The sequence below is a fragment of the Littorina saxatilis genome, linkage group LG3 (genome assembly GCF_037325665.1).
Source record: "Littorina saxatilis isolate snail1 linkage group LG3, US_GU_Lsax_2.0, whole genome shotgun sequence".
NCBI classification, from domain to species: Eukaryota; Metazoa; Mollusca; class Gastropoda; order Littorinimorpha; family Littorinidae; genus Littorina; species Littorina saxatilis.
The window spans coordinates 52327116-52355055 of record NC_090247.1 but is presented as its reverse complement, the minus strand read 5'-3'; the positions used below and the strand labels follow the sequence as shown (position 1 = coordinate 52355055).

The window sequence follows — 27940 nt, the reverse complement described above, 5'->3', positions numbered from 1 at the left end:
TGACGTCACGTTTTACTCGTAGCAGCTCATGTTTCGTCCGGGAGTGTTGAACTTCAGAGAACAAGATTTTTCTACCGGAAAATCTGTATAGCTTCGCAAAGCACTCCAAACTGACAATGGAGAAACGATAACTACGAACTAAACTGTTCGACAATGATTCGGCTTTGTTTCTTGCTGGGTTCTGCGATGGTCTCTATCCGTTTGGCGCAACCGAACACAAGGACCTTGCCAAGGTAGGTCGTATGTCTGTGACTCTTTTACCGGCTCACTGCCTGTTTCACTTCAAAATATCACCCTATATAGAAACGTGGGTAATGTTGAACTTTAGTGTGCTAAATTCATAGCTCGTATTTCAGAGACATACAAGGCAAAGTTGAACGTTGTACATTCAGAGAAACTGTGGTTCTGTTGAAAGATCTGAGAAACAAAGGGACGTAAGCGCTCCAAATGTTCACAAAAGTGAGCGTTATGCTGAACTACTCTACTGGGCCCCTGAGAGATGACCAACCGACTTTCACTTTGTACATTCAGTGAAGTTCTAAATGCTAAGGCCAAAAAAAAAAATTGTCTGTTTCTGATGGCTAAAAAAAAATAGGGTAGGTAGGTAGGGATTTTTTTTTCCCCCCAAATGTAGACCAATAAAACTAACTTTAAAAATCGCGCAAAGAGACTGGATTCACTATACATAGAGACAAGACACTCAACACAACTGTGATGTAGGGTTATGCCCCTTCAATCGTCAGCAGACTTTCGTTTTCACACGTTTTTGTTGTTCATTTTCTCACCCTGTCCTTATACCACAAATAAACAACAAAAATTTTTTTTTGAGTTCGGAAAAAAAAAGTTTAGGGTCGGCGCCGAAATTTAGGGTCAGTCGGGTGACCAGAAACAGACAAATTTTTTTTTGGCCTAAGACTTATAGATATTTGTGGGGATGTTTTAGATTCGAGCTCAATGCCCCTTTACCGCTCTCTGTTTGCCTGCTTGTGTGTAGTGTGTGTGTGTGTGTGTGTGTGTGTGTGTGTGTGTGTGTGTGTGTGTGTGTCTCTCTCTCTGTGTGAGTCTTTATGTGTGTGTTTGTGCGTGTCTGTGTTTGTGTGTGTTTGCATGTGTGTTCTCTCTCTCTCTCTCTCTCTCTCTCTCTCTCTCTCTCTCTCTCTCTCTCTCTCTCTCTCTCTGTTCAACATTAAAAAAGCCCCCCAAAAGGCACACATTCTTATCCTTTTAGTTCTTCAAAGTGTTAATATTCCCCGCTGGTTGTTGTCCTCTTTCAGTCAATCGCAGAAGCAGCTGAGCACGCACACAGACGGCCAGATGACCAACCTGTTGGACACGCTGACCATCTACCGTTCTGTGGTCAGCCTCAGCCCCGAGGAAGCTGGCCTGACCAAGTGCTGTGAGAGCACGACCTTGACCCCTCACCTTGACCTCCTCGTCATCTTGGCGCGTGACATAAACGCGTGGTTTTCGTATGCGTCGAGTAGGTTACCCCTCCTCTTCCTTTCTACGCCCCACGCCCATTCCCAGTCCCGCCCACCCACGCCCTTCCCCGCATCCGATTTTACCTTGATTGTTTGTGGTTGTTTTGAATATACAAATTAAGTAGATGTGCAACGCCAAGGCACTGCATACCCCAGCGAAAGACAAACCTCTCTCTCTCTCTCTCTCTCTCTCTCTCTCTCTCTCTCTCTCTCTTTCTCTCTCACACACACACACACACACACGAACACACAAACACACACCCAAGTTACACACGTACACACATACACACTCACTCACACGCACTCACTCACTCTCTCACACACACTTCACTGTACACACAAAACACACCCCCATACGCACATATAGACAGACGGACATACACACCTTTACAAACAAACACACATACACACACACATACACTTACGCACACGCACAAACACAAACCAACCCACACACTCTCTCTCTCTTTCTCTCTCTTTCTCTCTCTCTTTATCTCTTTATCTCTTATACAAACAGACACACACCCACACAAACACACACACAAACACACATGTACATACGCACGCATGTACGCACGCACACACCCACAGACACAGACACACACACACACACACACACACACACATTGACTCACACAAATCTCATACACACAATACACACACTCATACGCACATAAACGGTTGGCCTAGTGGTAAGGCGTCCACCCCGTGATCGGGAGGTCGTGGGTTAGAACCCAGGCCGGGTCCAGGGGCGGACGAGGGGGGGGGGCACAGGGGGCACGTGCCCCCCCCCCCCGAAAAAAAAAAAAAAAAAAGAAGAAGAAAAAAAAAGATTTTTCTATGCTGATTTTATGACTATTTCTAAGTTCAAATGGCACCAGATGGCACCATTTTGCTTTTTTGGGCAAATTTTTTTTCCGGGGGGGCATGCCCCCGGACCCTCCTAGCAAATTTGGGCGCTTCGCGCCCATCACATTCACTTTCGATTCAAAGTGCCCCCCCCCTTACAAAGCAACTGATCCGCCCCTGGGGTCATACCTAAGACTTTAAAATTGGCAATTTTGTGGGTGCTCCGCCTGGCGGCTGGCATTATGGGGTTAGTGCATGCTAGGACTGGTTGGTCCGGTGTCAGAATAATGTGACTGCGGAAGACATGAAGCCTGTGCTGCGACTTCTGTCTTGTGTGTGGCGCACGTTATATGTCAAAGTAGCACCGCCCTGATATGGCCCTTCGTGGTCGGCTGGGCGTTAAGCAAACAAACAAATACGCACATAGACAGTCGGACACACACACCTTTACAAACAAACACATATACACACTCATGCACACACAAACATACACACAAACTCATGCACACACACATTCACACACACACACTCTCTCTCTCTCTCTCGGCTCAAACACACACACACACACACACACACACACACACACACTCACTCACACACTCACTCACTCTCTAACAAAAAACTTCATACACACAAAACACACACCCATTCGCACATATGGACAGACGAACATGCACACCTTTACAAACAAACACACATACACGCTCACACATACACTTATGCCCACACACACACTTACACACACACGAGTACAGACTCATGCACGCGTGCGCACGCACACACACACACACACACACACAAATACACACACACCACACACATACGAGTACAGACTCATGCACGCGTGCGCACACACACACACAAATACACACACACACACACACACACACACACACACACACACACACAGTAACACTAACACATGTGCACAAAATGAACACAAACACACACACTGCGCGAGAGAGAAAGACTACAGGGAGGCATGACGTCATGATGCATTAATTGACGTCAAAGACTTTCGACCGTGACGTATTCTTCTTACGCGAGCTTTATCCATAGACTTGGAAACTACGGAATTTCTACCCGTCCAAAGCGGCCTGGGGTGGCGTTTGCTGAAAAAATGGGGGCGCCTATTTTACCCACCGTATTTTTGTTAGTATGGTCCCCATTTTTGGTGAACTTCCATCTCCAACTGTAGCACGTAGCCGGGCACAACGAATCCTTCTTTATCATGTATTATTCGGTGTGCACATTTCTCAAATCGATTACAGTATATCGTTCACGGGATACCTCCAGCTTCGCTGGGATAATTATGATAATACCTCTAATTATTTACACCCAAACATCTCAAAATAGAGCTGCCACTGAATATTCCGTTTGTCCTTTAAAAACAACAACAACAACAACAACAAAAACAAAAACAAACAAACAAACACGATAAAAAATATGCAGACACGTCCATACATTGTACGAAATGTCATTCTTAAATTTTTATTTTTTTTAAAAAGCAAAACACGCCGGCGTTTCTTTTCCTCTGTTCTTTTCCTGTTCCTCTTCTTCTCCCTCCTTCTTCTCATCCGTTCCCTCCTCCCCCTTCTTTTTCTTTACGTAGATAAATGTTTTAAGCAAGAACGTCCAGTGTTCGTTCGCCGTGCGAAATTTATTTAGCCACAAAATACTCACTACTACGATAAGATGGTGGTACAGAGTAGGAAAATGTGATTTCAACTCACTTGTGAACTGTATTTCTTTCTGCAGAGACAATATTCAGCATGCTATCAGATTCGAAAGACTTTCCGCCCTGCTTGCCGGAAGTAAAGGCACCAAGTAAGTTTTGGACTTGGTATATGTTTGTGTGTGTTCGACTTTATTTTAAGCATGATATGAATTGGACGAAGTCGACTTCACGAAGCTCGCTGCTCGAAGCTTTGTCACAGAATGTACGGTGAAACAACTGCGCGAAGTTTTCGCGAAGTCAACTTCGGGGTGAATAAGGGACGGACTTTACAATCTACAAGGCTATGTATATGTACGTATTCTGTAAAACCAAACTTGCCTTGCTGTGCTTTCCATTGAGTTAATCAGTGAAATAAAATAAGTGTTGTCAATGTATTGCAACATGCACGTCCGCAAATTCCAAGATTTATCGGAAAATTAAATTTTAATTCTTTTTAAAGGTAGCTTTTGGCGTTCGCATGTGAAATGGCCCAGTGTTTGTGAGCTCTGTTGTTGTCAAGGTCTGACTCCATTCAAAGAATCTATTGCATATATCTTAGAAGGAAACATGTCTTTGCTCTTTTTTTTTTTTTTTTTTTTTTTTTGAATTTCAGGGTGATTTTATTACTCCAATCAAAATATTGAAAGAAAAACAAACAAGTCGCGTAAGGCGAAAATACAATATTTAGTCAAGTAGCTGTCGAACTCACAGAATGAAACTGAACGCAATGCCATTTTACTCGTAGCATCGTCAGGCCACCGCTCATGGCAAAGGCAGTGAAATTGACAAGAAGAGCGGGGTAGTAGTTGCGCTAAGAAGGATAGCACGCTTTTCTGTACCTCTCTTTGTTTTAACTTTCTGAGCGTGTTTTTAATCCAAACATATCATATCTATATGTTTTTGGAATCAGGAACCGACAAGGAATAAGATGAAAGTGTTTTTAAATTGATTTGGACAAATTAATTTTGATAATAATTTTTATATATTTAATTTTCAGAGCTTGTTTTTAATCCGAATATAACATATTTATATGTTTTTGGAATTAGCAAATGATGGAGAATAAGATAAACGTAAATCTGGATCGTTTTATAAATTTTTATTTTTTTTTACAATTTTCCGATTTTTAATGACCAAAGTCATTAATTAATTTTTAAGCCACCAAGCTGAAATGCAATACCGAACCCCGGGCTTCGTCGAAGATTACTTGACCAACATTTCAACCAATTTGGTTGAAAAATGAGGGCGTGACAGTGCCGCCTCAACTTTCACGAAAAGCCGGATATGACGTCATCAAAGACATTTATCAAAAAAAATGAAAAAAACGTTCGGGGATTTCATACCCAGGAACTCTCATGTCAAATTTCATAAAGATCGGTCCAGTAGTTTAGTCTGAATCGCTCTACACACACACACACACACACACACACACACACACACGCACGCACATACACCACGACCCTCGTTTCGATTCCCCCTCGATGTTAAAATATTTAGTCAAAACTTGACTAAATATAAAAACAAGAACAGGATATGTACATCAGTGTATGTCATGAATCACAGGCTCAGAATGGAATCAGTAGCTCCGGCTAAAGGTGTTGACACTTAAACTGCCATTTGTAAAGTTTCTTTATTTTTCAAAGTCAGAAACGTCAATACAGTCAGTGCTCTGTTGGCCAGAGTATGGCATTTGGATTGCACTCATTGATTTTGAGAACATTTTTTTTAATCAAACAAAACAAAACAGAACAAAATTCAAATTAAACACAAAGCATTGTGAATAAACATTTGGCAAAACACGTTGACAATAATGACACAAGCATCCCCCTCCCACCCTGACTCAGATTGTTCTCTTCAAAAATAAACAAACAATCATGGACTGGTTCTAACCCGGATGTGTGTGGAGAGAACCCAGTTCTTTTTTTTTTTTTTTTTTTTTTTTTTCATAACATAAATTTATTCCTAATGTTCAGCTCAGTTTCCAGTACACCAAATCTTTTTTAACACTCAACTTAGACCAGGCCCCTGAGGGTTAAGTCCCTTTGAAAAATAAATAATATTTCAAGGGGTGTCCCATATCTAAATTTACTTATACACATTTTTCCAATCAAGATTAAATGGGTAAGATACTTAAACATTTCATGTGTCAAACCATTCTTATCTCGCACATAAATCAGCACATCTGTTGCTTGTAGAATAATTGCTATGTTATATCGATTGTAGAACAATGTTTCAACATGCTTCCACAAATGGTGAATTTTACTGCAATAGAAAAAGAAATGTTCAATGTAATCAACTTGTTCAATACAGTATGGACATTTATCATTATTTGCGAGTCCCATTTTTAAGAGGAGAATATTGGTTGGGTATATATTGTGTAATATCTTCCACTGTAATTCTTTTAGTCTGGTTTCTGTTGTTGTTTCTTTTGCATTAAGCCAAACTTTTTCTTCAATACTAATACCAAGTTTGTTCAGCCAAAATCGAACACAGCAGGGTGGACTATATTTCATATCTGTCATAAAATTTCGAAAATCTCTAGCTTTTAACATCACTTTATCATTAAAATACAATTTCGAGAATTCTTCAGTGACAGCATATACATAATCCGTATTGTTCTTTAAATAACGAGACAACGCCGAGTGAACAACAATGTACTGTAAATAGAGTTCTGGTGAAGTACCAATTAGGTTCTGTACATTTTGAAATGACAAAATGGAATTGTTTTCTAAGAGGTCATTGACATGTGTTATTCCTTTTTTTGCCCAGTTGTCAAAATAAATTACATTATTTTGATATTTTATATCGACATTATTCCATATGCATGCCATCTTCAGAGATGACGAAGAGTGCAGTGTATTATGTTCCAACCAGACTCGCAGTACTTTGCTCCAGAAGGAGGACTGAAGACTATCTAACCCTTTAAACTTTTTAGGACCAATAATTGAATTAAAACATGATAAATCTGTTCCAAAATTACGGAGATATAATCTAGGAATCCAAGTCCATGTACTATTGTTATTCATATTCGAGAGCTGAGCAAGCCAGCCGCACAGAATAGATTCTTGCAATATTTGCATATCAATCATTTGGATTCCTCCTGTTCCTATTCCACTGCACATAACACTTCTCTTCACTTTCTCAAACGCTTTCTTGTTACAATTAATTTTCCTCCAAAGAAAACGAAACAATAACGTATTAATTTCTTTCAACACAGGTTCAGGGATGCATATTGCCTGCATAACATAAACGAGCTGAGAAATCAAAAAACTTTTTATTACGCACATTTTACCAAATATGCCAAGATTCCGTTTTTCCCAGTTTAAAATCACCTGCTTAATACTCTTAATTCGTTGTGTCCAGTTTTCATCCACGAGGGAGGCACTGGATGTATTGCAAAAATATATTCCCAGAATCTTCATTTGTTTAACCCATCTTAATCCGTATCCTCCCTCGTTGCTATTCCGTTTTGATCCAATCCACATTGCTTCTGATTTTACTCTATTTATCTTCAAACCGGATATAATTGTAAACTCGTCTAATATCCCCAAAACAACTTTAATGTCATCTTTATCACGCAGAAACATGGTAACATCATCGGCATACAGAAGTGCCTTCAAAATCTTTTTAAACATATGCACTTCTTCTGAATCGTCAGTTTCAATTTCCAAACCTTTTACTTCAAAACCTTTTCGAAATCGGGTTGCAAGCAGCTCAATTCCAATAACAAAAGCCAGTGGTGAGAAAGGACAACCTTGTCGCACCCCACAGCTGACTTCAAAATCACTTGAGAGCCAACCGTTGTATCCAATGTCTTTGCTCTTAGTACTGAACATATATCGGGCCCTACTTGTGATTCACAATGATTTCAGCAGAGTGTTCAAGATTCTGTACACATTCTATTGGGTTCGGGAGTAATAATCTTTTGATTGGTTTCGTGTTTCAGCGACCAACCGTGGGGGCGGGGGAGGCCCTCCTTCACCCCCTTCACCCCCTTCACCACCCCCTCAGTCCTCTCCTTCTGCGCCAGACTCTCCTTCGAACACCCAAGCCACCCACCACCACCATCGCCCTCGCCCTACTTCTCCTCCGGGTTCGTGTCTAACCATCAATCTCTGCAGCTGCTATCCCTCTGCCTTCATGCCTTCTCATGTACATAATTATGTCTGCCCGTCTTGTGTCTGTCTGTCTGCCTGTCTGCTTGTCTGTCTGTCTGTCTGTCTGTGTTGTGTTTACACGTGACTTCTGCTATCCTTCTGCTTACATGCTTTCTCATGTTGATCTATCTGCCTCTTGTCTTTCTGTCTGTCAGTCTGTCTGTCTGCCTCTCTCTGTCTGTCTGTCTGTTTTGTGTTTACCCGTGACTTCTGCTATCCGTCTGCCTTCATGCCTTTTCGTGTGCATCTGTCTGCATCTGCCTGTCAGTTATGTGTCTGCTTCTGTCTTTGTCTGTATTTATCTGTCTTGTGCTTCCCGTGACCTCTACCGTCTAGTGTCCTTTAGCCTACATGCCTATTCATGTGTATCTGTCTGTCTGTCTGTCTGTTTTGTCTTTACTTCTGTCTTTGTCTCTCTGTATGTCTGTCCGAACGCCCGCCGGTCCGTCCGTATGTCCACATGTGACTTTGTCTTTTTACATTTAGTCAAGTTTTGACTAAATGTTTTAACATAGAGGGGGAATCGAGACGAGGGTCGTGGTGTATGTGTGTGTGTGTGTGTGTGTGTCTGTCTGTCTGTCTGTGCGTGTAGGTGTGTAGAGCGATTCAGACTAAACTACTGGACCGATCTTTATGACATTTTACATGAGAGTTGCTGGGTATGATATCCCCAGACTTTTTTTCTTTTTTTCGATAAATGTCTTTTATGACGTCATATCCGGCTTTTTGTAAAAGTTGAGGCGGCACTGTCACACCTTCATTTTTCAATCAAATTGATTGAAATTTTGGCCAAGCAATCTTCGACGAAGGCCGGACTTCGGTATTGCTTTTAAGCATGGAGGCTTAAAAATTAATTGATGACATTGGTCATTAAAAATCTGAAAATTGTAATTAAAATTATTTTTTTATAAAATGATCCAAACTTACTTTTATTTTATTCTTTATCATGTTCTGATTCCAAAAACATATAAATATGTTATATTCGGATTAAAAACAAGCTCTGAAAATTAAAAATATAAAAATTATGATTAAAATTAAATTTCCGAAATCGTTTTAAAAACAATTTCATCTTATTCCTTGTCGGTTCCTGATTCCAAAAACATATAGATATGATATGTTTGGATTAAAAACACGCTCAGAAAGTTAAAACGAAGAGAGGTACAGTAAAGCGTGCTATGCAGCACGTATAGTGCAACTGCTACCGCGCTAAACAGGCTCGTCACTTTCACTGCCTTTTGCACTAGCGGCGGACTACGGTCATTGTGAAAAAATGCAGTGCGTTCAGTTTCATTCTGTGAGTTGCACAGCTTGACTAAATGTAGTAATTTCGCCTTACGCGACTTTTTTGTGTCTGTCAATGTCTGTCTTTGTCTGCTTAGTTTTGCCATCCTGAATAGAATATGTTCACAACCATAGAACGCTGAAGAAGAATAAAATAGGTTCCATAGAACTTCTTGTCAGGATGAAATGCGTGCGACTTTTACCAGATTGGGCGTAAGCCTTTTTGTTTGCTGCGCCCTTGCAGTAGATCTCACGCACGTGATTTGCAAACCATTCCATATAACTCTATCATTGATCGCGTTGAGAGTTTTATAAACCGGTATTACCTTAAAAAAAAAATAATAACAAATTAAAAAAAAAAAGGACAAAAGAACAATCAAAAACTGGTCATTTTATCACTGCAACTAGTCAAAATAAGATGTGAAAAGAGAATAAAATCAAAACCGGTAACATTGGCACGCTTGGCGATTTCTGCACCGGTATTTTCACAGGAATAATTAATACACAAGGATACAAATGCAGGAAATGTCCAGTACTGAAACAGAAACACGACGAGATTCGAAATAGATGTTCTGTTCCAACTTCCATTGATTTCTATTTTCTTTATTTTGCAGGGAGAGGATTGCATCCAACAAACCCTACTTCTTCTCCTGTTCCTCTTCCTTTATCAGGTACATAATTGTGTTCCACTGACAATATTTTACAAATAAGTGTGAAAATTGAAATGGTGTGCCATAGTATTCATTCATGTTTTGTCTTATTTTATGATTATGATGGTTTGTTTAAACATTTAGGATGTTGTTGTTTTGTTGTTGAATGTTCTCTTTTGCTTTAGATTTCTTGTTAATGACGTTTTTGTTTGGTTGTTTGTTTGTTTGTTTGTATTTATTGTGTGTGTGTGTGTGTGTGTGTGTGTGTGTGTGTGTGTGTGTGTGTGTGTGTGTGTGTGTGTGTGTGTGTGTGTGTGTGTGTGTGTGTGTGTTATATTCTTCATTCCTTTTCGTTAATTTATTTGTGCATTGTAGTAGGGACTACTTGTTAGAAAGGACCATATGGACCTAATGCTAATATCTTTCCGTAATAAAGTTTTCGAGTTCGAGGTTCGTGTCTACGCCTGTGTCTGTCGGTTAATCTCGCTGTCTGCTCGTCTGCATGGTTGCCTGTCCGTTTTTCTGTGTCAGTGCCTGCCTGCCTACTTGTCTGTCTGTTTGCTAATGCTTGTCCCATTCTGCTTGCTTGCTCGTCGTCTTTCTGTCTATCTGTCTGTTCGCTTGTCCGCCATTCTGACTGTGTGTGTGTGTGCATGACTATGTCCGCCTGTCCCTTTTTGTCTTCGATATTTTATTTGGGACGACGGATGTAGAATTGCGTAGTCATGGAGTTTTGTGTTTTTAGATACAAACCTGTGTCTGTCTTTATTCGTCTCAAATATTTTATTTGGGACGACAAAGTTTCTCAGAATGTCTAAGTCATAGTGTTTTGTTTTTGCAGACGCATACGTTGGAGAAAGAAATCAGCCATCCGCATATCAACCCCCTCCATCTGAACAGACGCACCTGTCAACTTTTGCACGTGCACACGAACCTATGTCGTACCCCAAGGCAGCACGCGAGGATTATCGCGTTACCTCAGGTGTGTGTATTGTGGGTCTTACCTCTGTCTTTCTTTGTCTGTCTATTTTTCCCTCGTAGACTACAATGTACACAAACAAATAAATATAATATAGATGCTGATGCTCTAACGCAAACACAAATGCGCGCATTCACTCAGGTACACACACGCACGAACAAACACATACATGTACACGCAGGCCGCACGCACGCTCACACACACGTACACACACACGCACACAAACACGCACACATACGCGCGTCCGTGCACACGCACACAAACACACACATGAACCTGTGTTCAAAGATGTCAGCGCCCAATTTGAGCGCAGATCGCCGAGACAGAGCAAATATTTGATAGGAAAAAAAGACTAATCTGAGTCTGTTTATTTCGGACTAGGTATCGGATAACAAACAAAGTCTCGAGCAGTTGTAAGGGGAGGCTACCTTGTCATTTTACATCGTTAACATCCACATTATCGAATGTTCAGGGGAGAGCACCGATTAAACATTACAATGTGAAGGAACCAATAATGATAATAATAATGAAAATAAAATCATCATCAAATGTTTTCCAGCAGAACAACGACTCATGCAACGACGACTCAGACTCAGAAGACAAAGGAAACTGCGACGACGAAGAACAGTGACAAGAATGAAAATGAGGAAGAAGCAGCGTCGTTTCAAAAGGGGGCAGAAGGACGCAAAGGTTACTTCCCTTCAACTGCGAAAATCTCGGGCTGACCGACACTTCGGTCCTGGTTTCTGGTTGCTTCTGGGTCTCTCGGTTGGTTTGGGTGCTGCTTTCGTCTGCCATACTCTTCTTGGTCGCAAGGGTATGTATGAATGTATTAGTATTTTTTGTTCAAATAGTATGTTTTTATTCATAGTTAATTAATATCTAAAGCGCGGAGAGCACAGATTCCTGTGGTTCGCACTATATAAGCTGTCGTTATTATTGTCATGTATTCAACGAGCATCTTCTGTTTCTCAGCTGTATACATTGGTAGTATATTCAGGTTTAGTGTTCCTTATTCAAGAAAGCTGGTGCGTGTAACCAAACTTTGCAGACGGGGAGGGCCGTGGCAGCGTATTTTACGGATGCGAATTCGCAGTGAAAATGCGACAATTTTGACTTTAAAATGAGATTTATTCATCTCTTCTTTTTTTTTTACGTCATTAGGGAACATCACAACACAGCGGAATGTAACGTTGGTGGAGAGAATTAACACTAAACGTGCGTGTGCGCGTGTGTTTGTGTGTGTCTGTGTATGTGCGTGTGTGCCGGTTTGTGTGTGTGTGGTTGTGTGTGTGTGTGTGTGTGTGGGTTTGTGTGTGTGTGGTTGTGTGTGTGTGTGGTTGTGTGTGTGTGTGTGTGTGCAGAAGTAGTACCTGTGATCATTGATGACTCGGAAGAGCACCCCCACGAAGGACACCACTACTGGAGAAAGGTATGTGTTTACAGCTTCGAGCTCATTCTTCCCAAATGTGCTAAATGTTCATTATCTCGTACATTTAACCATAGACCAAATAGCCTGGATCGCCAACTCGTCACGTGACCTTTCGAGGTTACGACTCTCGACTTTCAGGGGCGCGTGACGTCCGGTTTGAAAGGCCAGCGATTCGAAGACAGTGAAAAGAAAGCACGCTCCAGTTATTTGTGACAATGGGAGGTGACAATGAACTGGATTTTCCAAAACTCCAAACTAAACTTAACAAAACTCATCGAAAAGCATGTTCCATATGCACTTTTGCTGAGTTTATTTTAGCATTTTCAGAACTTACCTCGGCAACTTCGTCCATGTTTACAATCGACACCGGATATGACATCCCCCTGATTTCTGAAAGGCCATGTAAGCGTAGGTTCCTAAATGCGAGAGGCGCTACCTCGTAATAGAGAGAAAGAGCGGAGAGAGAGCTAGTTGGCGGTCCAGGATAAATGGTCTATGATTTAACACACTCGTATCTCTACAATTCGACTTTGCCATATCTGCAGGGTGACCATCAAAAATGCAACCCACAAAAATGCTAATAACTTCTACGTCTGTTTACCGAATTACTTCATGTGCGTACATATTTATTTCAGCTTTTGTATGATTTGTACACAAAGTGGTCAGTTTGCAAGTCAAATGGTCTGACTTTTGTGCTCTATCAAATAAAAGAAAAATACCGAATTCGGGGTTCGCCTCAACAGTATGATGTTTTAAAAAACTGAGAGGTAACCAAACACCCGATTTAAAGCCTCTAGGCTTTCACCTTTGGGGTTATCTCACGGAACCAGTTTACAAACACAATCATTAAACCGTCAGTGACTTAAATACATCAAGGCATTTCCCATGGAGGAATGCATTCACGTCATTGATGAATTTTGCAGCGGGGGTATTTTGTATGCTCGGACATTCAGATATTCCAAAAGGTAAATGTCTGGAGGGTATAAATCGAGTGTGGCTATCGCTGAATGTCAAACCTTGTACTGTTGCGGCGATCCACTAATTCGGATTTATTTTCGTGAGCACAAAAGTCAGACCAACTGACCAACAAAAATGCCACTTTGTGGTCTCATCATGCATAATTATTGGGTCAACATATTTAAAGTTATCAGCATTTTCATGGGTCGCATCTTGTTTTGATCACCCTGAATTATACAAAAGCCCATGTGCGTATAATTATGGATGTATTCATTCGGAGTTTTAAAGAATACCACTTCAGCATGAAGCAACGCTGCTTAGTTTTCTTCAGTCTTGGTCACCAAAAGCTAGTTGATGAACAATTTATTTGTAACTTTATTATTTTTGAGTCACTTGAGAAAAAGTGACTCTATGTAATCGGTCAGTGTTAGTCTGTCCGGCCGGCCGTCCGGCCGGCCGGCCGTCCGGCCGGCCGTCCGTAGACACCACCTTAACGTTGGACTTTTCTCGGAAACTATCAAAGCGATCGGGCTCATATTTTGTTTAGTCGTGACCTCCAATGACCTCTACACTTTAACGATGGTTTCGTTGACCTTTGACCTTTTTCAAGGTCACAGGTCAGCGTCAAAGGAAAAATTAGACATTTTATATCTTTGACAAAGTTCATCGGATGTGATTGAAACTTTGTAGGATTATTCTTTACATCAAAGTATTTACATCTGTAGCCTTTTACGAACGTTATCAGAAAAACAAGGGAGATAACTAGCCTTTTCTGTTCGGCAACACACAACTTAACGTTGGGCTTTTCTCGGAAACTATAAAAGTGACCGGGCTCAAATTTTATGTGAACGTGACTCATTGTGTTGTGAATAGCAATTTCTTCCTGTCCATCTGATGCCTCATATAATATTCAGAACTGCGAAAGTGACTCGATCGAGCGTTTGCTCTTCTTGTTATAGGTTGGTGGTCTGTCACAGTTGTAAAAGAAGTTGTAAAGGTCTTTTTGTTCCCCTTTGGTCTTTTAATTTGTAATCACTTGCTTACGGTACATGCTTATAATGCCGCTGACGTTGAGCCATCATAATGTAACTACACACAGCGACATCTTTTGTCCCGTTTACTTTTCAGAAGAGAAATCAAACAGGTCACAACCGTCGGGCCTGGGTTAACACGTCCGACAATGTGTACGACAGGAACGAGTCTGTGTCCAAAAGAATCCGACGCCTACGATCTCACCTTTACAGGCGACGGAGACAGGAAATTCAGTACGCGGTTGATCTCTTCCCGATCGACTCTGGGGCGATCGCGAACAGCAGCGAAAGCGCCAAAAGCCAGGACTTGGGGTCGTCCAATTCCAGCAACCAGACGATCAGGGATGACCGGGACGTCCTCATGATGGTGGACGACCTCGTCCGCACTCTCCCCCGCTCCATCCTCAAGAACGGGAGCAAAGGGAGGTACAGGAGAAGACACGGGAGGAAGGGAAAGAAGGGGAAGGGGAAGAGGCACCATGCCAACGACGAGGTGATTTCGTCGAGGAGGCCTAGGCCCGGAGTCGAGTTCGCCACCTCTTCAGGGTCTTCCGAGACTTCCAGTGGCGAGCTGCTGAGACCGGTTGTGGACCGTGTTCGCCCTGACGTAAGTGTGTGTGTGTGTGTGTGTGTGTGTGTGTGTGTGTGTGTGTGTGTGTGTGTGTGTGTGTGATGGGTGTGTGTGTGTGTTGGGGGGGGGGGGATCGAGGTCAGCCTCACAGAGCCAGTACTGTTCAGAAGTGTCTATGTATATATGCTCTATGCATGTTTCACAGATGATGTGCTGGGACGACTCAGATGGTGTAAAACTCTTAGAGCACGTGCTGATTTGCAAGGCTCAAGGATTATTTTCATCACAGCATTGTTTCTGAATATCATGATACGTGTTGCACAGAGGATGTGCTGGGGCAACTCGGATGAATACAACGAGGCACACAGTGTTGGCAAATTGGGTTCGTCTTCTCATAGCACATTCTAATTCACAAAACTCAAGGTTTCTTTTCGTGTTTCACAGGGGATGTTCGGGGACGGCTCTCATGAATACAACGAGGCCTACGGTGTGGGGAAATTGAGTTCACCCTCTCAGAACAGATGTTTCTGAATATCATGATACGTGTTGCGCAGAGGATGTGCTGGGGCAACTCGGATGAATACAACGAGGCACACAGTGTTGGCGAATTGGGTTCGTCTTCTCATAGCACATTCTAATTCACAAAAGTCAAGGTTTCTTTTCGTGTTTCACAGGGGATGTTCGGGGACGGCTCTGATGAATATAACGAGGCCTACAGTGTGGGGAAATTGAGTTCACCCTCTCAGAACAGATGCTGATAAGCAAGGTTGAATGTTTCTTTTCGTGTTTCACAGGGGATGTTCTGGGACGACTCAGATGAATACAGCGAGGCACACAGAGTGTGCAAATTGAGGTCAGCTTCACGAAGCACGTGCCGCAGCCTGCGAGACGAGCTGATTGACAAGGTTGAAGGTTGTAACTTGTTAGACAGGCTAAAAGGTTGTTGTTTGTTGTTGTGTTCCACAGGGGATGTTCTGGGACGACTCAGATGAATACAGCGAGGCACCCAGTGTGTGCAAATTGAGGTCAGCTTCACGAAGCACGTGCCGCAGCCTGCGAGACGAGCTGATTGACAAGGTTGAAGGTTGTAACTTGTTAGACAGGCTAAAAGGTTGTTGTTTGTTGTTGTGTTCCACAGGGGATGTTCTGGGACGACTCAGATGAATACAGCGAGGCACCCAGTGTGTGCAAATTGAGGTCAGCTTCACGAAGCACGTGCCGCAGCCTGCGAGACGAGCTGATTGACAAGGTTGAAGGTTGTAACTTGTTAGACAGGCTAAAAGGTTGTTGTTTGTTGTTGTGTTCCACAGGGGATGTTCTGGGACGACTCAGATGAATACAGCGAGGCACCCAGTGTGTGCAAATTGGGGTCAGCTTCACGAAGCACGTGCCGCAGCCTGCGAGACGAGCTGATTGACAAGGTTGAAGGTTGTAACTTGTTAAACAGGCTAAAAGGTTGTTGTTTGTTGTTGTGTTCCACAGGGGACGTTCTGGGACGACTCAGATGAATACAGCGAGGCACACAGTGTGGGCAAATTGAGGTCAGGCGCAACGAGTACGTGCAGCAGCCTGCGAGACGAGCTGACCGGTCCCTGGGTGTCCACCTCTCACTCCTTCGTCGTCTATGACCTGGATGTCATTGATGACATTCCTAACGAGGTGGGTTTCATTGTACAATGATGGTGATGTTGCTGGTGGTGTGCCTATTGAGTGAGTAACTAATGTTTATATTATGTTTATTGGAGTACATGGAGCTTTGTGACATGTCAACGTATCACGCCGTCGCGATATAACCTTCGTGGTTGAAAACGACGTTAAGCACCAAATAAAGAAAGAAAGAAAGAACGTATCACGTGCAATGAATATCGTTCAGGACCACGCACGGGATTATTTACATGGCCAATGCTGTATTCAAGTGAAACAAAGTGCATTTTCAATTGAGTTGTCGAAAGAGCACAATTTGCTTTAACTTTCATGGACATTCGGAAACTAATTTCTCCATTTCGATACCAATTTAGATATCTTTTACAATATTCTTGAAAATGATCTCAGCGAGTGATGAGAAAAAACATCATAATCACGCATACTTTTGTAATCCTTGTTCAAGCATTGATGTTATTTCCCTCCACACTGCAGGGTATACGTTTCTTACTGCAAAACAATATTCACATTTCTTGCATAAAATCGAAAGTGACCCCGGGCCTGTGCCTCCACGATGTTCTAAGACCTCGGTCTTCGATCACAGACGCATGTAGGAGGTCTTCTGGTCCTTGGTAGCCAAAAAGAATGTGGATATGTGGATCGATACATATATCTTCAATCTAGGTTCAACTGGGCTATTGTCGTTGAAGTCTGGGATTACCACTTTTGTCTATATTAAATAGAGAGCCTGTCTGTTTCTTGAACAGGTGATGGAGGTTCTATGCTGTGACGAGCAGACTTGCGACAAGCACCCTCACGACCGTTACCACTACGTGGGCAACAAGATCATCGTGCAGCGACTACCTCTGCCCGGGGCTAACAATGGCCGTGCAGGCATCACCGCCTTCCTCCCCAACCTTAACATCCCGCCTCTCGCCACGTCCACGCCCAAAAAGACTGCCATAATATCTGAAGTATGTACATGTGATCGCGGCAGTTCACCTACCCCTTTGCAGGATCGAGGTTCCAGCCTTCATCCAGACTTAAATGACAGTTCACCAATCCACGGTCAAAATCGAGTTGTCCACGTGACTGACCGTGCAAGTTCACCAACGCCTGGCCCAAGAGAAGGTGGTCAGATGACTTACAGAGGCAATTCACCAACACATTGGCGAGATCCAGGTGGAAGCCCACATTGGATGGGACAGGATACCAGTCCAAGTGTGTATGAACGTGGAGGACATCCACCATACGGTCAGGTTAGTGGTGCCAATCCTAACTACTCAAGTTCACCAACGCCTGGCCCAAGAGAACGTGGTCAGATGACTTACAGAGGCAATTCATCAACACATATTTGGCGAGATCCAGGTGGAAGCCCACATTGGATGGGACAGGATACCAGTCCAAGTGTGTATGAACGTGGAGGACATCCACCATACGGTCAGGTTAGTGGTGCCAATCCTAACTACTCAAGTTCACCAACGCCTGGCCCAAGAGAAGGTGGTCAGATGACTTACAGAGACAATTCACCAACAAATTGGCGAGATCCAGGTGGCAGCCCACATAGGATGGGACAGGATAGTCAGGATGCCAGTCCAAATGTGTATGAACGTGGAGGACATCCACCCCACGGTCAGGTTAGCGGTGCCAATCCTAACTACTCAAGTTTACCAACGCCTGGCCCAAGAGAACGTGGTCAGATGACTTACAGAGACAATTCACCAACAAATTGGCGAGATCCAGGTGGCAGCCCACATAGGATGGGACAGGATATTCAGGATGCCAGTCCAAATGTGTATGAACGTGGAGGACATCCACCCCACGGTCAGGTTAGCGGTGCCAATCCTAACTACTCAAGTTCACCAACGCCTGGCCCAAGAGAAGGTGGTCAGATGACTTACAGAGACAATTCAACAACAAATTGGCGAGATCCAGGTGGCAGCCCACATAGGATGGGACAGGATAGTCAGGATGCCAGTCCAAATGTGTATGAACGTGGAGGACATCCACCATACGGTCAGGTTAGCGTTGCCAATCCTTACTACCCTGAGTTTTCACATCGAGAAAGTCCACCAGCATCTGGATCGGCAGGAAGTACCCGTGGAATTTCACCTGCACATAACAGGGATCACAGTATTCCTTTCCCAATGCATGGTCAGATTCCTATGACCCAATTCTTTGACCAAACCGGCATGTCACAGCCCGGCCATCTTCACAGTTCCTTTCCTTATGGTGGTTCTCCGATGATTGATCAGGCAAGTGGCCATGTCAACATACATATGCGTGACCCAAGTGGCTCACCAAATTACACAGGCCAAGATAGCAATATCTACGCTCACGCACACCATTCTGGTATGCCACCGAGTCTTTACGAGGCGCTCGCAAACAGTACTATTTCCTCTGATCCTGGACACTCACCGCGCACTCCTCAGCCAGGCAGTGTCCACACATCATTCTCTGAACGTGAAAGTTCGCCTGGTTTTCTCCAAGAGAGCACCATCCATGCTGAGACTCGTGACCAAAGCGGATATCCGGTAGTTCAGATAGAAAGTAAGGCACACGCCCATATGCGTGATCAAGGCATCTCAGCGGCATTCCAGCAACAAAGTAGCGTTTCACCAACAAGTGTGGAAGCCAGCCACGCCAATTTCAATGGACGATTTGGCTCATCCAGCTTTGGTTCTGAAAATAGCGGCTATGCTCGCATGCCCGAAGAGAGAACAGCTCGTCGAGTAAACTTTGACAGTAACGTTCCGCTACCAATTGAGGAAGACAACAATGTCCGTTCTTATATAAACGCTGAAAGTAGTGGCTATGCAAGTGTGGAAATGCAAGATACTAGATCCCCTACCACACTACAGAAGACGGCGCAGTTATCAAGGAAGGGCGTTAACGTTACTAAAAGCAGTCTCGCAGAACAAAACGAAGGTATTCTGGTTACTGCGACTGCCACTACTGAAATCGTGGAGGAGGTTGTTGAAGTACTCCAAGAGATTTCCCATTTACCCTACGTAGAAGCTATTGAGATAGGGGCTCCTTACTCCTTGGAAGAGCCAAAAGAGGACACAAAACCGGCCGAAATTGTGGAATCAGACAGCAAAACTCACGTTGACACTGATGAGGTGGATATGGTTGACTGTTGCCTTCAGATATCCATGGGCCATAGTTCCAGTGATCACCAGTTTGCTTTAGTCAGTACAGAAAGCCAAACATCGCCGACGAGGACTCACATTGCGGCTGTCAACACAGATGACGTGAACACTATTGACTCTTGCAGCCAGACGTCGCTTACGCGTTTTGCCAATCTCCTTGCAGGCACAGACCCAGCAGAGTCGACTGAAGCCAGCTCACAGACGTCCCCTGCAGTGAAAGACCTCCAGCCACAACCAAAGAAAAAGCGGGAGCAGGGGGTCCAGACCGTATGGGAAACCCATCCGACTCACCGGGATGCCATGTCTCAAACGGCCAGTGTAGAGGACATTCCTGAGATTTCAGAGGAAAGCAGCGAACTTCAGGAAGAAGCCGAAGACGATGTTGAGGAGCGCTTCCCTTCTGCTTTGCTCCCAACGCCGCAGGTTCCCAAGTTGGCTTCGCGCGCAGCGTCAGTCTGCTTCACCACTGCCATGGAGACTATTAGGAAAACGTATGAGCTGTGCATGACCAGCCCCTCAAGCTCGCCCAGCCCAAAGAAACGCAGCGGTAGGGTTCTCACTGAACGAAGTCCAGGATCGGACACAAGCTGTTTGACAGGGGGCAATGTGCAGTCTGTCTTTGACGCAATTACGGCAGACAATACCAGCACCCCTCCAACAACGTTCTCAACGAGAAGTACAGAACAAGGAGAACTGTCATGGGAATATCCTCACCAACGTTTAACAAACACTGATGATGACCACCAGTCTGCTGGATCATCTTCAACTAATGCAACTGAACTTTTGACGCCATCACAAAGTATATCAAAACTCCCCAGGCCTTCTCCAGTCAGAGCAACAACTAGCAAATGCACAGCAGGTGGATCGTCTCCCCGACTGTCAGTAAGCAAAACAGAGCCTGCACAACCATCTCCAGATCCGGCAACGAGTAAATCTAAACTCCCCATGCCATCTCCAGTCGTAGCGCAAGCCAGGAAAGCTCCACAGTCGTCCCCAAGTATAACTAAAGCACAGGCGAGCAGAGGGACTGCAAATAAAACCAGACTGCCATCTCCGTCTCCCTCAACTGGGTCCTCGCCAGCTCCAATGTCAGCTCGGTCTTCACCATCCCCAAGTAGGAATAGACTGGCATCCCCTCGGCCAGGTTCAGCTGCGTCGTCTCGAGGGTTGTCACCAAGACAAAGCAAAGTCAGCGCCGCGGACAACCCTGTTACGGCCTGGAAGTATCCTCACCCGTTTAGACCGAAAAAAGCCGATAAAGCTCCTGTTCAAACTAAAGAGCCAGTTTGGAGTACACACAAGCACCACTGCTGCAGTATGTCAGGTACCAAACAGAAACAGACCCCTCCGAGAAGACAGTCGCGGGAAAACAGCACCAGCTTTCCGAGCAAGCAACCACAAAAGGGAAAAGATTCACAGAATGCGAGCAAGACAACAAAAGCCTCACAAAGCGGGACGAAACAGGCGTCTCCCGTTCCTGAAAAATCGATTTTATTCAAAGAATTAAAAGAAAAGGTAGCCCAGAGAGAATTCTCTCAGCATGAGAAAGAAGTGACTCTGTCTGAGCAGATGCCAGAAAGAAAGGAAGACAGGGGGAATGTACGTGTGGAAGAAAGAACAGCAAAGTTGCCACAAAGTGCCCCAGTTGATGGAAAGAAGGAGGGAACTCCCTCGAGAATATGCATTGAACCTGAACAAAGTGAAGGTTCGGGAACGCCGGAGAGGGTGTGTTTTGTTCCAAGTAAACCAGTAAAGAAAATCTGCATCACTGTGGAAGAAAACTGTGAGATCAAATCGCCGCACAGACCTCGCATCAACTCCCAACAAAAAGAGAACACACCTTCCCCTCAAAGGCCCTTTGGTGTTGACACGGAGGATAACCAATCACCCAAGAAATTATCCTTAGGCAAGCTGGACCCTGCTCAATTTTTTAAAAAGAAATGCGAGCCTTGCGTGAAGGTTTTCGGTAATATATCTGCTTCTGAACTCAGCCGGCCACTGAATGCTTTGGAAAATACTTCTCGACGGCCTGCCTGGGGAAATGTGGAACAGGTTTTTGAAAGCCAGCGAAGTAGATCAAACGACGCAATGAAAGAATCAGTGACACCAGTTCCCCACTGCATTCAAGAAGCGTATGAGAGATGCATGGCAATAAAGGCAAAACAAAGCCACCAGACGAAGGCCAGCCCAGCAACGTCCCCTTCCAAAAGGCCTGGCTACGAGCGATTTGACGGGGGGAGTCCTTCAAAGTCATTGTCCTCAATGAGCCCTGGCGAAAGTATGCAATCGTCAGCGTCTCCTGCAAGGGACTCGAACGTATCTGCAGTGTCAGGGCATGGGGGACATTTTCCCCGAGAGCAAAACCGATTAACGGGGAAGACTATCAATGCTAAACAAGAAGATGATGGCAGCGACCGCATTCCCTTCTTGCCCCTGGCATTTCCTTTCCCTGGTTCAGGGAATCGCCCGCCCTCTGATCAAGATAGTTCCAACTCGGCCGAAAGGGGCCGTTCAGACATCTCACGTCCATCCGCTCCAGCATCCCCGGACAAAAACAGACAACCTTACAAGTCGCTGTCCAAAGTGAGCATGACGGAGGCCTCACCGCCATGGGAATTGTCCGACCGCGCCAGAAACAGTGTGTTCAGCCCTGTTGGTTGGACCAGTCCCCGCTCCGGTATAACTAGTCTTTTTCGTGGCCAAAGTCACGAAGAGATGGCTCATGTTGGCCAAAGCATCGCAATCAAGGACAATGCTGGCGGACATCAAACTAAGCAACTATCCGCTTCTGAAAGACCGTACCGCACGCATGGTCTCAGCACGTACAGAACAACACGAGAAGTCGCTCAGTGGGCAAAAAATCAAGCTGGGATCCAACAGTCTCACAGTGCACCAAAACTGCAAACGAGGGACAGTTTTTATTCCCTCAATAAAAGCTCGTTTAGTGAGCCTCACGCAACGGGGCTGCGTTCTACAGTGAAGTCTCAGATGAGGATGAGAGAATGCATTGAGACTGCTTTGGAGTCTGACGAAGACACCACAGAACTCCAAGAGGAAGACTGTGTGCAACAATCCACAACTTCCACTGGGTACAGACCACGCATCAGAACTGCTTCCCATTCTCCAATGAAAAGTCGGGTTCCAGTTCTACGACGGTCTAGCCTTAACACAGACCCTTTGCCGTCTAAACCGAACATTTCTCACTACATGTCTACTTCATTATCTGAACTAGACTTTGAAAGAGTGGAAAGAGAAATAGGAATGGAGAGAAAGGGACCACAACAAAGCAGAACACAAGGGGTCATGTCCAAGTCAACGAAAGAAGCTTTAAAGTCAAATGCTCATTCCAAGCACGAAAGACACAAGTGTTGTATGCGCTCAAGCGACATTAACGAAGAACTGAAAAGCAGACTGCGTGAAACTCGAAAACCGAGCCAGATCAAAAAAGGAAAAAGAAAAAGAGACAGCACCACCGTGACACTCAACCAGATCATCCAATCACATATGACTGCAGCGGAGTTTCAAGACGACACACTACCTCCTCAGCCAAAACCTCGAAGTCGACTTCCTGTGTCAACGCAAAGGCATTTAGAAAGATATGAAGAATCTGACGATGAAGATGAAATAGAACGAGAAACAGACACAAGAACACCGCCCGCAACAGTTCAGGCGACAGTGTCAGGAGAAGACTTCGAGCTACAATTAAAGGTTGTAAGTCGGCAGTCCAGTCCGCAAAACAACGACCATCATCCTCTAATTCTGAAACTATCAGAAAGCGCATTATACACAACAGCCACTGTGTTGAAGCAGTATGCTGATGATGACAGACACGAAGTTAAAACTGTCTCATCAAGCCCCAAAGTAAGTCGAATACCTGTTGTCAAAGCAAGGCATGCTCCAGTCAGCCAGATGCCTGTAACGTCAGTCTTCGGAGATGACAAAAAGACGCATACATTTCCGACCATGGACCAACTGCGTGAGGATTTACGTCGAATCGACGCTTATAATTCTCTCCATGAGACTTTAAAGGAGGAAACAACTTCAAAGAAGCAAAGCGCTATTCCATTGGCAAGACCAGTGTCGTCTTTTGATGCAGGAGCAAATAGTCAGCATCAAGGAGCGAACAAACCCAAGCAAGAACACCCTGTACGATTATGCAGCAAGGGGAGTACATATACATCAAAGCTACCCGTTCCGCATTGCTCTGCACCCTTGGGCGCTTCTACTCCAGATCTATCAAAACTGAATGCCAAGAAGGCATTGTCGCCTATGATTTCCAGTCGCATAAGGCAGTTACAACAGTCCATCATGGAAAAACCTAACCCTGTACAAAGAGAAACGAGACCTATCAGAAAGCTTACTAGCTATCTCGAAGACGAACCTTTCGAGGCTAACCCGAAGGCCGCCAAAGCTTTTGAGGCTGGCGATCCTCACAAAATGGAAATGAAGCCCACAGCAACGTTAAAGAAAGCGGACTCAATGAAGAGAAGCAAGTGGAACAGTCCCAGAAAAGCCGCTCATGGGGAGCTCATCTTCATGCCTGATTCTGTGGACATGCAAAAGACCAAGAGGCCTGCAAGACCTCTTGAGAGCTGCAGATTTTCTCCCCACACCGGGGACAACATTTCTCAGAATCATAACGCGAATGACTCGAGTTGTGACGTGATCTACTTCATTCCTCAGTCGCAAGACCACCCGCATTCCTCACCCAGTTGCAGCAGTTCTTGTTCGGACATTTCTGGCCTGTCAATGATTGAGCTTGTCACCAGCTCAGACGAAGAAGATGCCGAGGACGAAAAAGTGACGTGTGGCACGCCGTCCATTCCCGAAATCTCTTTTTTGTCCACGCCAACGTTTCCTTCCAGCATCACGGAGGAAATCAACCATCTCATGCTGCTCAACGAAGGTCTGCTGCTCCCGAGCCTGGTCAAAAAGTGTTCGTATTCAAGAAGAAAAAGCCCCGAAAAGACTGAAACCGAGAGGTCCTCCACACCTTCACATAAAGAAGATGGTACAAACGACCAGAAAGCAGAATGTACAGACCCTGAGAATTGTCTGAAGCACGTCACAAAGCCGTATCTGTCTCTTCCAACAAATACTCACACATCGACAAACTATCGAGGTGCACTGAAACGTTGTCGTTCAGACTCTGATCTGATACCGTCTTATGCCGTTAACATTATTCGTCAACAACTCCCGGACAGCATGCCTTTAGGACGGAAGGATTACGGAATTCTGGATCCAAACGCCTTATTCTGTTCACAGTATGTGTTCCCCTGCCCCTTGGACATTGACAACAACGACACCTTGGACGATCTCCTAGACAGCAGTTTCTTGTCGATCCAGTGCCTTTTGCTGGGCGAGAGCAACTCTCCTGAGGCGATTCGCGTGATAGGTTCCCCCCAGGCTAACTCCAGCTTCATGGAAGACTCCGACTACGGAGCAAACGGCTCAGATGCTCACGATGTCAGACCCAACACGGACACAAACGTACATCACGGGCCCCTCATAAACTGTTTGACTGAGAAGAGAACAGGGGGCGTTGGCAGTTCGGTGGACAGCGGCCTCAGTTCGGGGAGCAACTCGCACGCATCCGCACCCACAAACGCACAGGCCCATCTACAGCCGTGCTACCTGAATGGAGCGTGCGAATACCCCATCACAGGGTCACGAGATGTCATGTCAACGTTCCTGGCGACCTTGACCAAGCAGAGCGAGCCTTTTCCAAGACGAGGTGTGGATGACCTTGACCTAGAAAACGAAGAGGCGCAGCAAGGTCAAGGGGTCGCCAACGTCAGCCGTGATCTCCGCTTCTACGGACACAGTGTAAGTGCTTGTGTCTGCGTGAGTGTTTTGCATCATACTGTACCACACAGACTGTCCAGTTTGCACGCTTGCATGAATGTCAATGCTCATCATCCACAGCGTCTTAACCCATTTTGGACTGGAAACCGCGTAAGCTTACACTGCACCCCTGGTCTAAGATTCTGATCTGAGAAAACTGGCTGATATGGAAATATATGAACAAAGCGGCAGTACCACACACGCTGACTTGAACGAATTGTAGAAGAGATGCTAATGCTCCGAGTGAAGCCCATTATCGTGGCTACGAGACACAGTCGAGTTTGCAGTTATTTTAGGTCGTCCGGAATGAGTTAACACCTATGGAAAAATACGTGACACGAGACCAATTGGCATCACCTGCATTACAAAATGATGTATATTTTCATCAGAAGTGTAATTCTTTCCTAAATATCAACGGAGATGCTACTGCCAAATTCCCTACAGAGAAAAACAACAACCCCGAGGACAGTAAAGAATGAAAAACCAAACAAAAAACAAGTTGCATGAAATGAATGACAACACAACTCATTGAAGACAGTGGAATACGTCCCCCTTTGACAACTGTGCGGATTTCTACAAACGTGTTGTAACCAACACACGATAATTTCAGGAAGCAAATTTTGTATTTTGTTTTGTTTGCTTGTCAGAGAGCAAGGGACAGGGACACCGCAATTTAATGGGCTGATATCACAGCACCGCAATTAATGGGCTATTATCACAGTACCGCAATGAATGGGCTGTTGTCAAAGGTCTCTGTTGCCCTCCAGACATTTACAGAAATGTTTGCACAATGATCATGCTTCAACGCCTACACAACAGTGCAAATATTGAAATAGTGGAGACAAGGTTCACGTTCGTGATATGTTTGTTGTCATTGCCGTTTCTGTTGAAATGTCCTTAGGAACGTCTGTCTGTATGTCTGTCTGTGTGCTCGGGCAGAAATGTGTGTATTCTTGAGTGCGCAAGTACTAACGTTTGTGCAGTTTGTCTCATGTTTCAGACTGCGATGGAGCTGCAAAACGCATGTGTGTGTGTGCAATTTAATCTTTAAGCCTGGGTACTCGTATGTAACTTATGTTTCAATCTACATGTGTAGCATGAACCTGCTGCCACAGTTACGTGAGTGCATCTTCTTCTGTATCTGGGAGCTGTGATACTTACCGTTACGTGGTTGCATCTCTAACGTTGCAGTTTACCTTGAACTGCCGTACTTATGTGTGTTCTTCTTCTTATGTTTCAGTCTTTCTTGGAGCTGGGCGTGGCTTGGGCTTTGCAACACACTGTGAATAGAATATCTTCCAAAGGCGACAACATCGCAAATGTCAACTTGAATGGGTTGAACACAGCTGATGCTGCGAGAACTGACATTAAGAACGCTTCTTTCTAGTCAGAGAAAGAGATTCTCTACTTTTACAACATTTGCTAGTGCTTGTTTTTTTGTGTTTGAGTTTTTACAGAGTAAGGGCGTTTATATTGTATATTGTACCTTTGAATATGTGGTTTACTGAGTACACATACTCGTACATGACTGAATGTGTTGAATACTGCTGACGCTGCGAGAGCTGACATGAAGAACGCTTCTTTCTGGAGGAAGAGATTCTTTACTTTTACATTTTCTAGGGCTTGTTTTTTGTGTGTTTGAGTTTTTACAGAGTAAGGGCGTTTATATTGTATATTGTAGCTTTGCATAATTATGTGGTATACATACATGACTGATTGAGTTAAATACAGCTGACGCTGCAAGAAATGACATTAAGAACGCTTCTTTCTAGGGGAAGACATTCTGTACTTATACAATATTGTCTAGCGCTTGTTTTTTTGTGTTTGAGTTTTTACAGAGTAAGGGCGTTTATATTGAATATTGTAGCTTTGCATAAGGGTTAACTGAGTATACATACATGACGCTGCGAGAACTGACATTAAAGAACGCTTTTGTTTTAGGGGCAGAGATTCTGTACTTTTACAATATTGTCTAGCTTTTGTGTGTGTGTGTGTTTGAACAAAGTAAGGGCGTTTTAATTGTAGCTTTGCATAATTATGTGGTTTACTGAGTTTACACACATGACTGACACTTTTGTTATGAGTTCGACGGGACGGAAATACAGAATAAATTATTTAAAGGATTGTGCTCTTCGTTTCTATTTAGTTTGTTTTTTCTAGTTCTATCTTTCTTTGTTTCTTCTTTTCTTTCTTCCAACCTT

At 44.2% G+C, this 27940-nt stretch overlaps 1 protein-coding gene across 1 annotated transcript; it reads left to right on the top strand.

Annotated features, from left to right (window-relative positions):
• Positions 1-27863, top strand: LOC138960939 (uncharacterized). Its single transcript, XM_070332570.1, has 12 exons — positions 1-233; positions 1275-1480; positions 4089-4157; positions 7991-8137; positions 10097-10153; positions 10974-11114; positions 11671-11928; positions 12476-12543; positions 14629-15138; positions 16585-16761; positions 17511-17717; positions 26980-27863. The coding sequence occupies exons 1-12, from the start codon at positions 154-156 to the stop codon at positions 27124-27126; spliced, it is 2067 nt and encodes a 688-aa protein (XP_070188671.1). The 5' UTR covers positions 1-153; the 3' UTR covers positions 27127-27863.
• Positions 27864-27940: the final 77 nt, after the last annotated feature.